Source organism: Hevea brasiliensis, chromosome 14 (genome assembly GCF_030052815.1).
Source record: "Hevea brasiliensis isolate MT/VB/25A 57/8 chromosome 14, ASM3005281v1, whole genome shotgun sequence".
Taxonomy (NCBI): domain Eukaryota; kingdom Viridiplantae; phylum Streptophyta; class Magnoliopsida; order Malpighiales; family Euphorbiaceae; genus Hevea; species Hevea brasiliensis.
Window position 1 is genome coordinate 2,439,389 of NC_079506.1, and position 16,450 is coordinate 2,455,838.

The window sequence follows — 16,450 nt, forward strand, 5'->3', positions numbered from 1 at the left end:
TATTATAAAATTTTAAATTTAAATTCTGATTAAGGTGAATTATTAGAAAAAATAACAAAAAGAAATGATATCATGAAAGAATAATATATTATAATTCTCACTTGTTTATGAGTTGAAAAATCACTTGTAATTCTATTATAATTGAATAATTAAATTAAATAATTAAAATTTAATTATTTTGATAAAAATAAATTTAATTTGATTTGATTTTTAGTTAATAATAATAAAAATTTTTATTTTAGATTATTAAGTTTGGTTATATTTGATTAAGTAATCGAATTAGATGAAATAATTAAATTTTAATTAATTAATATATTAATTATAATTTTATTAATATTATATTATTTATAATTATTATTTTTATGATTTATAATAATATTTAACTTATAATTATTATTTTATTAATATTAAATTATATTTATTATTTTTTATAAATAAAAAGAATATAAATATATTTTTATTAATATTTTATTAAATAAATAATAATATAAAATATTTATTTTATTTCTTTTCGATTAATTCGGTTATAACCTATTAAATATTTTCGATTTTAGTTAATTTTAATTTTCTCTTAATTTTAATTTGATTTGATTAATATTTTTAAAGTCAATTAATAATTTAATTAATTAAAAATTTAATTTGATTTAGTTTGATTAACTTAATACTCACTCTACTTAAATAATGATGTAAGTGATGATGTCATTCTATAAATTTTTTCATTATACATTATCTTGTATCATTTTAAATTTATTTTATAAAAAATAAATTTTGAAAATTTATTTTATAAAAAATAATATTATGAAAACTATATACCTTTTGACTTCTGACAATTCTGTGATTGTTATTATTATTATTAGCAATTATTTAGAATGGGAAAAGTCAAAAGTCAAAATCCAAAATTCATAAATTTTCACACTGTAAAATCATTATGTTTCTTAAAGTTCACAAAAAATAGTAAATATACTTGACAAATAAATAAATCCTCAGCCATTAATTTAACAAAAAAATTAGATATAAATTGTAAATTATTAAGTTTAATTAAAAGAATGGTTGGATAATTTTAATTTTCTAAAAATATATTAGTAATGAATTAAGTCATCTTTTATTTTACTTAATTATTTATTATATAATATAATAAAAATAAAAAATAAAATTAAAAAATAATAATTAATATTATTTAATTTTTTAAATATGATAAATAATTATAAAAAAAACTCAATTATAATAAATAAAAAGTGTGGAGATAATAATTTATAATAAAATAAATAAATAAAAGCAACGGAAAGATGGATTCCAGCGTCTTTGTAATTGACCAGCTTTTTGTGCGTATGTATTTGCAGCGACAAATGGATAGAAAAGGAAAGGGAGGGAACCCGGCAAAGTGGACCTGGTGCCACGTGGAGGCACCCAACAAGATGCTTACATCAGAAAAAAGAATGAAGAATCTCGGTACATAAAATTCGGTGCTGATACGTTAGACGTTGGAGCTGTTAAGTAAAAAATTATTAAAAAAAATAAAATATTTTAATTATAATATTTTAAAATAATTAAATAAATTATTTAAAAATTTTTTTAATAACATTTAGATTAGGATGAACATTCGATTTAAATCGAATCGAATCGAATTAAATAGAATTAAATTATTAAAATTAAATTATATATTTTAAAAATTGAACTGAATCAAAATGAATAAAAAATTGAATTGAATCGAATCGTTTTATTTTCGTTTGGTTCGGTTTAAATCGATTAATTTTGATTTTTTATTAATTTTTTAACTTAGACTTGATTTTTAAGTTATTTAGTCTAATTTTAATTTTGGTTTAAACCTAATAACCATTAATCAATTAAATTAAATAATTTATATATATATATAATTAAATATAATTCATAAATTTTCTATGAAAATAAATCAATTTAAAAATTGATTCGGTTAGATTAGGTTCGATTTGAATATATAAAATTACTATTAGGTTCTGTTTGATTTAATTGATTTTTTTCTCTTTAAAATCGAATCGAAATAACTGAAATTTTTATAATATAAAATCAAATCAAACCGATTAAATTTTAAAACTAAACCGATTGAACCGAATTACTCAATTCAATTTGATTTTTCTATTTAAACAGAAATCTGCTCACCCCGACATTTAGGGGTGTGGATGGATCTAATTCTTTTTAAAAAATTAAAATTTTAAATAAATCAAATTAAATTTTATTTATATATATAATTAAATTGAATTAATTAGGATCAAATTAATTAGAAACAAATAATATTAATCAAACTATGAAGCTCACAAATAATATTATAAGAACAATATTAATTTAAAAAAAAAAGTTACAAATAGAGGGAAAAAAATCCATAACCATTTACATTGAGGAATCCATGTGTTATAAACTCAAATCCTCTTATTCCTTTTTTTTTTCTTATTTTACGGTAGAAGTCTTCAATATTGTAAATGACATAAATCATAGAAAATGATCAAGAGGCTACAAAGAAAGGACAAGAAATCGATAGAGGAGATTTAGCTATGAGATGTCAGATCCTAAATATGCATAAAATAAAAAGAGAGAAAAAAAAAATTTGGAGTTTCTTGAATTGCTTTAATTTTAGGTTTGCTTTGATTTGGTTGAATTCTTGAAATTGCATTTGTGATTTTTGGAAATTTCAAAGATTCAATGGATTTTCTGGTGGGGATGGACATTTCTCGAGAGCATTACGATGCTATTTTGATGGACTACCGGTTCTTTAAAGCCTATATAAGACTAGGACAGCCAGCGCTCTACCTTCCTCCTTAGTGGTTTCAATTCCCATGGCAGTGCTCCTTTGGTTCTTATGGGTTTCTTGCTTGCCTTCCCAAAGCTCTTCAGTTGTTATTATCTAGGGGACTTTCTTATCAAACATCTCAGCCGTGTATAGTTCCTTAGCAGTGTATCAGTCAATTAGTCATATCTCCCACCGGTGTCAGCTAGACGATCGATTTGGGATGTGCGACGATTCTCGCTAGAGTTTCTTTGATTCCTTCTATATGGCCCGATGAGAACATTCTATCGGATTATAGATTTTGAGTATAGATCCATTTTCTGCTAGCATAGATCCATTCTAGTATTCGGGTCTGACTTTGATTTTTTAGATTTGAGTTTTTTTATTATTAATTCATTTTACTATTTTTAAACACTTTTAATTTAATTAATTTTAATAACTGAGAGCTTAAAGAGATATTTAATTACCCTCATTAAATAAACATGAATTAACTACAAAATTTTTTATTTTTTTTTTCTTAATTTTGAGAACTCTTCATAAAATGTCTATTCTAAACTGCTTCTCTCTTTTGGAACTTTTTCTTTTCTTTCTTCCTTGATTTACTTGTCCTCTTCATTGTATCTCTGGTCATATTTTGACTGCTATGGACGCTTCTTTATCTATATTCTCTACCTCCAATAAAAAGGCCATAAAGTCAATTGAGCCAATACTGAAGTGAAAAGTACTGAAAAATGTATGCCTTTTCAAGAATTCGACATGGATGACAAGTACATCTACATGGGTCTCAACAAATCAACGAGCATCTACTCTAAGAAAGAAGGCCTTGTCGTCCTCTACAATGTGCCTTTATTGAACAGCTTTGATAAGGTACTGGGGGTTTACTGGTGATATATAATGCTCGCAGTGCAATTCAATTTTTGAAATTTTAACAAAAAAGTTCTATATCTGTTGATTTGTTTGTTGAATCTCATTGGGTTTTTTTTTTAAAGCTAATTGTGCATTTTTGTTATTCGTGAGAAATACAACGCTCTTGTGACCAGTTTTGTGCTATAATTCGTTGATTTCGCTATTAGCATCAACCGTTTGTTGAAATGCCAATTCGTAAATTTTGGCCCTGACAGGATTAGCTAGCAGTTTAGCTATTTTTTTAGAGGTATCAGCTATTTTACTGTTGAAATAGAAATTTCGATAAAAATAACTGTTTAAATAATTATTAAATATAAAAATAGTAATAGTCCATCACTTCTTTAAAGTAAAAATACAGTTAAATATTACGTCACTAAATAATATGAATAAGATAAATGGTGTGTTAACTTTGATTAAAATGCTAAAAGATATTTTAAAAATTATTATTGAATGAAACTTTTGTATTTTAAGCTAAGAAAATGAGTACGATATCATTATTTTATATTGAATAACTATTTTTACTGAATATTATGCTTTAAATCACTATATAAAATAACTAATAATTAATAGCTAATATTTAACAGATAATAATTAATAAAACATTTATTAGAACAGCTAATATTGCAAATGAACAATTAAACTTAAAGAGTGTTTGATTTAACTCGTAAAATTAACATAGTTTTTATGAGTTAATGTAAATTCAACTCAACTCAACTCAACTAAACTTTTATTCTAAAAATTTGGGGTCGGCTACATGGATTCTCTTTCTCCACTCTAAACAATTTTGGGTTAAATCCTCAGAAATGTATAATACTTCTAGGTCATATTGTACTACTCTCCTCCAAGTCAGTTTAGGCCTACCCCTTCTTTTCTTTATATCCTCTAACCTAATGTGTTCTACTTGTCTAACTGGAGTCTCCGTATGTCTACACTTCACATGACCAAACTAACTCAATCTCCCTTCTCTCAATTTATCCTCAATTGGCACCACTCTTACCTTTTCTCTAATACTCTCATTACGGACTTTATCTAGTATAGTATAGTCACTCATCCACCTTAACATTCTCATCTCTACAACTCTTAGCTTAGACACATACGACTCATTCAGTGCCCAACACTCATTGCCATATAACATGACCGCTCATATGGCTGTACGATAAAATTTTCCTTTCAACTTATTGAGAATCTTGTGATCACATAAAACTCCAGTAGTACGTCTCCACTTCAACCATCCGGCTTTAATCCTATGACTAACATCCTCCTCACATCCCCCATCTACTTGAATGACTGAGCTAAGAGATTTAAAGTGATTACTTTGAGATAGTATCACTCCATCCAAACTAACTCATTCTCTATCACCAGTTTGGCATTCACTGAACTTGGAATGCATGTATTTTATATTCCTTCTACTTAAATCTCTTTGATTTTAGAGCACTTCTCCAAAACTCTAAATTTCTACTGACTCCTGACATCTCATCTATCAGAACTATATCATCTGTACTAAGGGATACTCTCTTGTATATGTTTCGTCAATTTATCTAAAACTAATGTAAAAAAGTAAGGACTTATAGTTGAATATTGTTATAATCTAATTGAGATAGGAAAATCTCTTGTGTCCTCTCCTACTGTGCGCACAATAGTAGTTACTCATTCATACATATCTTTCAACACTTGTATGTACTTAATAGATACCATCTTTTGTTCTAACACTCTCCATAAGACATATCTTGGAACACTGTCATAAGCCTTTTCCAAATCGATAAAAACCATGTGTAAATCTTTCTTCCCATCTCTATATTTTTCCATTAAGCTTCTAATGAGAAAGATCGCTTCCATAGTTGAACGACCGGGTATAAAGCCAAATTGATTGGGAGAGATAGAAGTATCATGACGAAGTCGATCTTCCACAACTTCATAGTATGGCTCACGAGTTTAATTTCTCTATAGTTTAAATAACTCCGTATGTCTCTCTTATTTTTAAAAATATGTATTAAAATACTCATTTCTCCATTCATCAGGCATTTTCTTTGAGTTTAGAATTTTATTAAACAATTTAGTTTTTATGAGTTAATGTAAACTTCGATTTTTTTAGTGAGTGCAATATTATACGTGTTAAGTTTTATTAAATATGCTTATTTATTATTATAAGCACATTAATTAAGAAAGTAATCCAATCACTTGAATTATAATAAAATACTTTTTAATTTATCTGAATTACTTTTTAACTCACTTAATTAAGAGAGAGAAAGAGACGCTAAGATAGTTTTTAGAAAAATATAAAAATAGTTATTATATTTAATAAAGATAATGAAAAAATTAAAAAAATTAATTAATACTTTTTAATATTTTCAAAATCACAAATAATTTTAAATAAAATAAATTTTTGAAAAAATATAAATAAAAGAGAAGGTAGGAAGTACTAATTTTAATTCTCTTAAATAATCAAACATTTGAAAATTTTATCCAAATAAAATAAAAATATCAAATTGAAAACCTGACTATTTTTCTTATAGATTTATGCTCCATTTGACTTTAATTAAAAAAAAAAAAGCTATTCAATCGGATTCCAATCATTTTTGAAACTAATATTGGTATATCTTTATTCCTTATATATAAATAAATTCTACAAAATTTTATAAAATTTATTTATAAATCTAAAATTTTAATATTTAATTTAAATAAAAATTCATTTAAGATTCTTAATAATTAATTTTATCAAATTTATCATAATTAAATTAAATTTCTTTAAAATTAATAGAATTTATAAATAAATTATAATCTTAAAATCATATATATTTTAAGTAATAAAATTTTACTCTTATTATATATCATTTTATTTTATTTATTTCAAAATTAAAATTTATTTTATTTAAAATAAATTTCATATTTAATATAAATTATATCAAATAAAAAATACATTTATTAATAAATTTTATCTTGAAAGTTATTTTACAAATAAAATAAATTTTATCCTAGAATTGAATTAAATTGAGTCTTAAACTTTAAACTGAATAAAGGGCATATTTAAAATGTTATGATTTAGCAAAAATTCTATTTATTTAATAAAATTTTTTATTAAATATAAAAAATTTTCTATTTAAATTATATTTATTTTTTATAAATAAGGTAAAAAATTAAAATAAATATATTTTTTTACTTATCATTTATTTCAAATAATAAAATTTAAATGAATTGTATCATTTTACTGAATTAAAATTGAAATTGCTAATAAATCAAAATTGAATTAAAATGATGAAAATGGATCCATTTTAACTTGATTAAATCACGAATTAAAACCGTTGATTTCAATTAGAAATTAGATTAGAACCGGTTCGTGGGCAGGGCTTCATAGTCCCATCGGTAAAACCAGACCCGACTCGTACGACTTTTGCCTCCTCCTCGTGGCGGTTGTGCTTGCGCGTGTGCAAATCCGCGATTTTTTCAATATTCAAAGGTAGATAAAAAGGAAAAAGATCAACGGCAAATGATTAAAAAGAAAAATTAAAAAAAAAAATTATTGTATATATTTATTTATTGTGTTTTTATAAAACCATTTTCATACACAACATACACAAGACACTTCCTCTCTAATCTTCTCCTTCTCCGTCTCTTCTTCTCGGTCCAATCGCAGAGCCTCTCTCTCTCTCTCTCTCTCTCTCTCTCTCTCTAGAAGCTTTCATCTCATACAGTTCACAGTTCTCTCTCTAGAACCTTATCATCTGAGCGCTGTTTTTGCTTTCGTTTCGCTCTACTACTGTGGTTTTCGCTCTTGTTGATTCGCTGAATCGCTACTGCATAACTCCAGCCGTTGATACAAATTGAGGATCTCTTTTAGCTAATTTCCCCTTTTCTTAATCCAATGGTTGAGTTTTAGTTCATTCCTGATTCTTTTGATAATTAGATAACTTCTTTTAGTCCTCTTAGATGCTGGGACCTCATGTTTTTTTAGAGGAGTTTTTGTTGTGCACAGATTTTAGGGTTTGTTTTTTTTTTTTCCGTTTTCGTTTTACCATTATGGGTCTGGGTTTTCCTAAAATTGCCATGTTTCGGTCGTTTTTGTTCGCTGGGTAGTTTTGTCATTTAATGGTCTTGCTGCTGGTGGGTACAGAGGTGAGGGTCTTCTTAACATAACAAGCCTTCTTTAGGCAAAAAAGAAACATGAATTGCTTTTTATGAGAAGTACTTTTCAATAGAAATTGCGTGGTGAGAATTCTCTGAGAGTGTGATAAAGTTTTATTAAATTTATTGATTGGTGAAATTGGTTGTTGACTTGAGTGTTTGGTGACTTGAAGTATATAGTGTACAGAGAGAAACTTGCACAACTCTAATTACAGTGTATAGAGCAGTTTTCAAGAATTGGGGTTTGCAAATCTTGGTTGGTGAAAATAGTAAAGTGAAAATAAAAGTTAATTGATGTGAAATTTGACACATATTGGCCTTAGGAAATTTTGTTTCGGCACAAGTGGTGATTGGATGCTTTATGTGAATCGATTGTAAAGGGAGGATTCAAGGCGAGGAAAGTGAATTAAAGTCAGATTCTGTTGGTTTTGTAGATAAAAATAGTACAATGCCTCTTTTGTGGGTGGATTGAGGAGCTTAACAAGACAGGTTGTTTTTTTTGGGGGTTCTTTCATATGATCATGTTTGGTTACTGTCATGGATAGGAGTAAGCATGCTTTAGTGCCAGAATGGTTGAAAAGTGGCGGAAGTGTCCCTACTTATGGAAGTGCAAACCACCTATCTGCATCAGCATCGTCGCAAACTGGTAATCATGGTTTAATTGAGATTTGCGTTACTTGTTTTACATGTTTGATTGCACAGAAAGTGGAGGGATAGGAATGAAGAAAGAAAATCTGAAACTATCCTTCTATATGCTTGAATAATCCCATTTGCATCTGTTTCTGTTTGCCAGCATCTACGGGGATATCGAGTAAATGTTTTTACTAGGATAATATATTGAAAGAAGCTTCTCTAGTTGTTGTATTGGCAGTATAGATTTTTAAGAGAAAATGTAGGACTTTCTTATGAAATTTAGTTAATGCATAAATCCCATAATATTGCTAATGCTATTTGAAGGTGAAATAGGGTTTTCAGTTGAAGTAATCTCTCTGTGAAGATGCTTTCCAAAAATACTCCACATTCAAAACATCAAACAAACTAATCCAAATGATTGCAACAAATCTCATTGATGATGAGTAATGAGGAGTTTATTTTTTTTTTTTTTTTAATTATAATTCTGTTGCTATCCCTCTACTGTTTGTGGCCTCAAAAACTAAAAATATTCCTGCAATTCTTTCCCATTTCCATATCTATTTATTGCACAATTGGATAAAACAGTGTGATTTAGGTTTAAATAATCTTGCTTACCGTGTTCTGTTTCATGTAGATGATCATCTTGTATCAAAGCATGCAGGGAATAAATCATCTATAAGCACTAGTGATCGTGATACATGCCAATTATCAGTTCTGGAAAGAACCACTTCTGCCTATTTTCACCGGAGTTCTAATAGCAATGGTTCTGGTCAACTGCGTTCTACAAGAAGCTTTGGTAGAAGTCACCATGATAGGGATTGGGAAGATGAAAATAATTGTCGGGAGAAGGAAAAGTTGGTCTTAGGTGAACTTAGGAACTATGAGCTTTCTGATTGTCTGGATAACTTTTTGCCAAGTAAATTTGACAAAGATAAGTTACGCCGTTCGCATTCTTTGATTACAGGAAAGCAAGATGACACTTGGTCCAAGAAAGTAGCTAGAGACTTGACTAACAATAAAAATAAACTTAGCAACAGTAACGGCAATGGTCTGCTTGCTAGGGTTGGTGATGGTTCTGTGCATGATAATTCATTTGAACAGGATTTCCCCTCATTGGGAGCTGAGGAAAGACAAGGCGGTATAGGAAGGGTTTCTTCTCCTGGCTTAAGTGCGGCTACTCAAACTGGTACTTCACCTGTAGTTGTCAGTGAGTATTGGAAGTCAGCTCTAGCAGAGGTGCCGATTATCATGGGAAGTGTTACATCAGCTCAGCAAGCTGTTCCAGCAACCTCAGTCACTGTACTACCAAACATTACAACAGGACACAATATGGCTGAAGCATTAGCACAGGGCCCTCCTCGTTCTCGTACACCTCCCCAGGTGATTTCAAAGTTTTCCTGAATGTGTGGGATTTATGTGTGGGATTTTGTTACAGTGAATTTCAATGCAATATAATTGATTTTTTTTTTCCATATTTGCAATTGTAGCCGACTGCTGGGATACAGAGGTTTGAAGAACTGGCTATTAGGCAGTCAAAATTGATTCCCATGACTCCTTCCATGCCTAAAACCTTGGTAAGAGATGGTGCTGCTTATTTTTGTTGGTTTCTTTTTATAGATTTTGTCCATTCTAGCTAGTTGTATCTAATATTAGTGATTAACAAGCCTCTTTGGACGATTTCTAATTGTCAAGCGTCAACTTTAAGCATACTTAGTGTTGTTTGTATTAGGTTGAGCACATAAAGGAAAAAACAGAATTTGATTTTGAAAATTTTTATCACAACTTATTAAGGGTGTTCTGGCTCTTCCTGTCCTACTTCTTTGTTGGACCCAATGGCTTACATGAGTTTAAATTAAGTGGTTGATCAACTATTAATCTGCTTGAATAGTGGATCTTATTACTGGGTTTGGGTAAATGACGTACTCATTACCTTGGAATGGGTTTTGGCCTGTGAAATTCAAGAGGTTGCTTCGTTGATGATTTTTTGCTATTTGTTTTTATCCTTAAAGTGCATAAATGCTTATTGCAAATAATTGTCGAAAACTCAAAATGCATGTGATGCTTATGCTGATGGGCTTCACTTAAAAGACCCACATATGGATGGGCCTCAAGGAATATGTGTTTATGTGATGCACAAGAACATTGCAACTGATTGCCTGATTTCCTAATGATTGTTACCAATACTAAACTTTATTTGAATCTAGAATCCATATATTCTCTTATGTTTTTTTCTTTCCAGATATTCCTATGTGGTTATACTTATTATCTAATTTTTATTTCATTTAAGCAGTAGACAATTTCAATTTCTAACAAAGTTGAAAACTATAATTTCCTTTGTTCATCTCCATTCTGCTGCCTCTTATAAGAAAAAATAGTATGAAGATGTTACGCCTTATCTGGTTGAATTCATGTATGGGCCGGGTTCTTCTAGAGCTTCAAAAATATTATTTTAAATTTTTAATATACTCTGTTGATCAGGAAATATATATAAGATAATTCCCACAGACTTTTTATTACGATTATGGTGCTAGATACATCTGGGATGGGAGGCCAATATTTTTAATTCATGATATTTAGAATTAGGTATGCATTTGCAAAGTTATCCCTCCATTTCCTTTTAGAAATTGTTGCTCTCTCTCTCTCTCTCTCTCTCTCTCTCTCTCTCTCTCTCTTCTCTTGCACAATCTTGTATTTTTTCTGGTAACTACTTAAAAGGCACAATCTTTTTGTCTTTCTTCTTTGGACTTCTACTAGTAAAGAATGACACTTGCTCCTTTAAGAAATGAATACCTTATCCCTTGCTCTTACCCCTTCCTGCAATGGGTTAATCTCTCTCTCTCTCTCTCTCTCTCGCACTTTGTGCTGAGATGTCTTTGACTCATTCGATCATTTAAATAATCTATTGGCTTCTATTTCTCTTGTGTTTGTATTTAGGTTTGTGTGTGTGTGTGTGTTTACGTTTGGACTTCTCTCGGGTGTGTGCTCAGGCATGTGTTTGTGTGTTAGAAAAACAAATGGTGCACCAAAACACAAAATCTTAAGTTGAATGATGATGACTGAAGGATAGACTTGCTGGCATGGTCATTGGATAGAATGTATCCTGTTTCTTAGGAAAATTTTTACTTATAGATATCTTTTCTATGTCTGTATTTTGCATAAATATTAGGTAAACAACATGCAGCCTATTACAAATTGATCCTTGTTGTTAAGGACAAATTGAGTAACATGTAGAATAGTCAGAACTGGCTTCAGGATCTTCTTAGATTGATGTGCAAGAAATGCTTTAGATGTCTTGAACCACACATGTTCACACTTATTAATCATAAATGGGAAAGACCAGGCATCACCTTTGAAAGTTTGAAACCATTTGGCACTGAGGGTTCTTTAAGAAATATATTTAAGACAAGCTCTCTGTTGTTCCCTATATATATATATATATATATATATTGGGAAGTTCATTTGGAGGATAATTCATTCCTTCTAAAATTTCTTGGGGCTATTTTGGTTTTGCACCATTTGCCAACAGATCCCACTCATTGTTCTATTTTATAAAAAAAAAGGACAAAAGAGAACCATTTGCAAATTGGAATAGCCATTCATATAATTTGCAATTGACCCTTGATCTCTGATGTATCCGAGTCACATACGTGCAAGTAATTATTGATATCTTCTTTATAGGTGGTCAGTCCTTCAGAGAAATCAAAACCCAAGATTGGTTCGCCGAAACACTCTGTACACTTCATCAATCATACTCGTGGTCCTGCAAGACCTGATAGTGCAAAAATGTCTAATGAGGGCAGGCTTCAGGTCCTCAAATCATCACGAGAATTGAATGGCATCTCTTCAGCTGAAAAAGGTAGCTTGAGTCCTACAAATGGAAGCAAGCCGGTGAATGGCTTACTTGGTATCACTCCATTGACTGCTGGTTCTGTTCCCTCAAGGACCTCAGGCAATCCAAACCGTCCCAGTGCCGAGCACCTTCCTTCAGTTTTGCGGCCAACCGTAGAGAAGAGACCAGCGTTTCAAATCCAGAGCAGGAATGATTTTTTTAACCACCTAAAGAAGAAATCCTCCACAAACTCCACAGCTGGGGTATCGGATCCTAGTCCTGTTTCATTGTCATCCTCCTCAGAGAAGAAGTCTAGTGAATCTGTCACAGAACGTACTGCTGCTTCAGTTACTGAGAATGATGGAGATTCTTCTTCATCAGAAATATCTGTTACTAGCTTGTCCAGTGATAATAGAGGTAAAATAATCCACAATGGAGATACTTACTATGGGACTCATCTATTTGACAACGGAGAGAAGGATTCAAACTCTGACATAACTCCCAACCCAGATGAGGAAGAGGCTGCCTTTTTACGGTCACTTGGTTGGGATGAAAATGCTGGAGAAGACGAAGGCCTTACGGAGGAGGAGATCAGTGCTTTCTATGAGAAGGTAGACATTATTCTAGAATCTGTCCAGAAATTTCTTTGGTTACATATACAATATAATTGGATTTATCTAATTTACTAATATTCTTTTGTTATTTGTTTGGTGCAGTACATGAAATTAAGGGCTTCATCAAAAATTCTCCACAGAATGCCACCAAGAATGTCACTCGACCCTCAGAATATTAGCTGTGGTGTTGCTTCATCTGCACTGAGTTCATCTGACTCAGAGTCAGATTCTTGATTCGCCAGATGTCTGAAACTGACTTGAAAGTTTGAACTGATTGCTGGATGTGGTTTCTTTTGTTCTCTTTTATTTGGCTGATATTGAATATAAAATTCTGATCCTATCAGATGTTAAAAGGAAGGTGAAGGTATAGGATGCATAGTGTCTGATTTTGTTGGAAATGGATTGGAATGATCTATGATTGATCCAGTCTGAAGACAAATGATTTGGTCAGCTTGCTTTTTCAGCTTAGAATTTTCTGAGGTATAAAGGTTGAGAGAAGAGGGTGGGAATAGTTTTTTTATTATGCTGCAATGTAGGATGCTACTGGGGAGATAGGGTATAAGAAATTTGTGTTCTCTGTGAAGAGAAGAATTCAACAGTATATTTCTTTGTCAATTGAAGAAGAAAAAGAAAGAAATTTTAGATCGTATTGATTTTTCTCTGTTGACATTTTCTTTTTACTTGTGGCTTGGAATCCATGTTTATAATTGGAATAAGTTGCTTATTCTTTTACAGATATCAAGGCAACTTCTTATATGTCTTGTTTATAAATTACTTGGTAATTGTAGCTTGATGATTTGAATTTATCAATCAACAGTCTTTTTTTTTCTTTAATGTTTAAAATACAAAATTGGCCAATGGAGGTTGCTGTTTAAGAGCTTATATTTAGTAAGAAAACCAATGTTTCTTCAAAGATTTAATCTGAATTTTTTTTATAATGTGATGGGACTTACCATTACATTAAATACCTACCAATTTTGAAAGCTACTGTTAATGTCATGCTTGGCTGATAACAAGTTTTACCCAATTGTTTATTGGAAGCGTTCTATGTAGGGAAGGCTTTTCAATTATCATACCTGTCATTAGATCTATACAATGAATTGGAAATTATGAATTTTTGTTTGGTTCTTCATACTATTCAAGTAATTCTTTTCATGTAAATTAAAAACATATAAAATGTTAAAATATTTATTTATTGGATAATTTATATTTCTTAAGCAAAATATAAATCTCAAATTTAATCCACTTTAGAGTTGGGTTTTCAATGAGGGTTAAAAAGCATTGAACTTAAAATTCCTAATTCATTTATGAATTTTTATTTTTTAACTAGTACACATATTAATAGTCAATTCAGATTAAAATTACTTCTTGAAAATGTGTTATTTAAAAAAAAATAATTAAAAAATTATTTTGAAATTATTATCATTTAAATATGTAAAATTTCAATTTAAATTTTTTAAATTAAAATTTAAACTTTTTTAGTAAATATTTTATAAAATAATGGCAGTTCAAACACTAGTTTACTCGTACTTGTCATGTCTTCTTAGAGTTGGGCCTTTTGGTAACAAAAATGAAAAATTAGTACCAAAACTCATAATTTTAATACTTTAACAATTTAGCCCAATATTGAATCCATTTCTACTCGAATAAGATTTTTATCAAGGAGTTTGGAATAAATGAATTTTATAAAATTTATTTACAAATTAAAAATTTTATATTTGAAAATAAAAAAGAAAATATGAATTTTAATTATATGATTTTAATTCTGTATAATTAAACATAATTATCAAAATAGTTAGAATTTGTAAAAGAATTTTATAAAATTTACCGTAAAAATTTTTATCATAAAACTACTCATACTTTCACCTTTGATTTCTTTTCCCTCACAAAACCCATTTTTTCATCCTCATTTTCATATCATTTTGTCATTCTAAATTATTTAATTTACATAATAATAGATATTATTTTAAAGGTAATAATATACAAATATATGAGTATATAATGTATCTTAATAAAAAAAAACACAAATACAATATTATTATGTTAAGTAAAATTAATATAATTATAAATTTATTATTTATTTTATAAGATTATTATGTTAATAATATTTTAAGAAATAAATGTAAATGAATCTTTAATTCTACATTAATTCCAAATATGATTTTGTGAAATTCAATTCAAATACATATTTTAATATATTAAACAGGAAAATTCATTTAATAAGAATTTTACATTTTGAATTCTAACATGCCAAACAGTGTGTAATTTTTTATTTTTTGTTTTCAAAAATTATAAATCCCTCTCATCCTATTATATGTAACTTGACTTAAAGTTGAGTTCCCTCTTTAGCTAATTAATTTACATCATCATCTTCTTATTTATTATTTGTTGGTCCACCTCCAAACCCTAGCTTAATTAATTATTAGAATAGGCTATGCAAAGGGAGAGGCTTCATTTCTTGCTACCTTTGGCTTCTTCTTCTCATGAAACAATATAGGTAACTAAAGGATTTTCCCTTTTTTATATATTTTGTGGAGAACCTAAAAAAATTTGAGTCTAAGAATTTATTCAATTCAATAATTATATATATATCGGATACATTTTGATCATTGATTATGATAAAATTCAAATAAAATCTATCATAATTAATAGTTACAATACAACCGTACTGTTGTGTTTTAACATTTTTCAACAATAGATTTTCATGATCTTATTTTAGTTGGGAAAATTGCAAAATAGAGTAAAAATAGATTATAGGTCTTTAATTATTTCAAAGAAAAAACTTAATTTTTTTGTTAGTGGATTTTTTTTTTTTAATTTTAAAGTATAATTAAGATTTTGATAAAAAATTATGTAAAATAATTATATAATTAACAAAGAGATAATTTTAAATAATTTAAAATTAGGAAATATTTTCAAATAGTCCAAATTAAACAAGATATTTTTTTAAAGAAAAAAAAATTGTATGTTTAAAATTTCAATGGTATTGAAAAATATCACAAATCCAAAAGATTCAATTAAATTGGGGGGACCATGATTTTTCAAATTAGGGTTTGTGTCATGTGAGATGTGGATTTAAAGATTAATTAAGATTTAGAAATTAATCAGATTAATAGGATCCCATTAATTCCCATGTGCATTGCTTACCCAAATGCCCATATTTTTTGGGCAACCCAATTGGTCATCAAACTAAGTAAACCAATGTCGGGTCAACGAGCTCCATTTAAAAAAAAATTTAATTATTTCAAAGTTTTTATAGTTAAAATATATAAAAATAAATTTAAATAATATTTTAATATATTATTTTTTTAATTAATTAATAGTAACTTATGAACAAATATTCTAAATATTCTAAACACTAAAAAATAAGAAAATATTTTCTATAAACAATTGGAAAGTTCTTATCAGTAGTTTAGTTAAAAAAAGGTATATCTTTGAATTAGTCTTATTGACTAAAAATTAGATTAATTTTTAAAATTTTAATTAACAAACTACTTAATATATATATATATATATATATATATATATATATATATATATATATATATATATATATATATATATATATATATATCACCTGAACAATAACTT

The 16,450-nt window shown here is 28.4% G+C and overlaps 1 protein-coding gene across 4 annotated transcripts; it reads left to right on the plus strand.

Annotated features, from left to right (window-relative positions):
- Positions 1–7,213: 7,213 nt before the first annotated feature.
- On the plus strand, positions 7,214–13,508 carry LOC110670596 (uncharacterized). 4 transcript variants are annotated; one of them, XM_021832699.2, is made up of 6 exons: positions 7,218–8,438; positions 9,051–9,281; positions 9,381–9,796; positions 9,904–9,990; positions 12,095–12,856; positions 12,962–13,508. In XM_021832699.2, the coding sequence occupies exons 1-6, from the start codon at positions 8,321–8,323 to the stop codon at positions 13,091–13,093; spliced, it is 1,746 nt and encodes a 581-aa protein (XP_021688391.2). In that variant the 5' UTR covers positions 7,218–8,320; the 3' UTR covers positions 13,094–13,508. The 4 variants fall into 4 exon arrangements, with proteins under 4 accessions (XP_021688390.2, XP_021688391.2, XP_021688392.2 ...); XM_021832700.2 differs by having other exon boundaries at positions 7,218–8,429; XM_021832698.2 differs by having other exon boundaries at positions 7,214–8,429; positions 9,051–9,796.
- Positions 13,509–16,450: the final 2,942 nt, after the last annotated feature.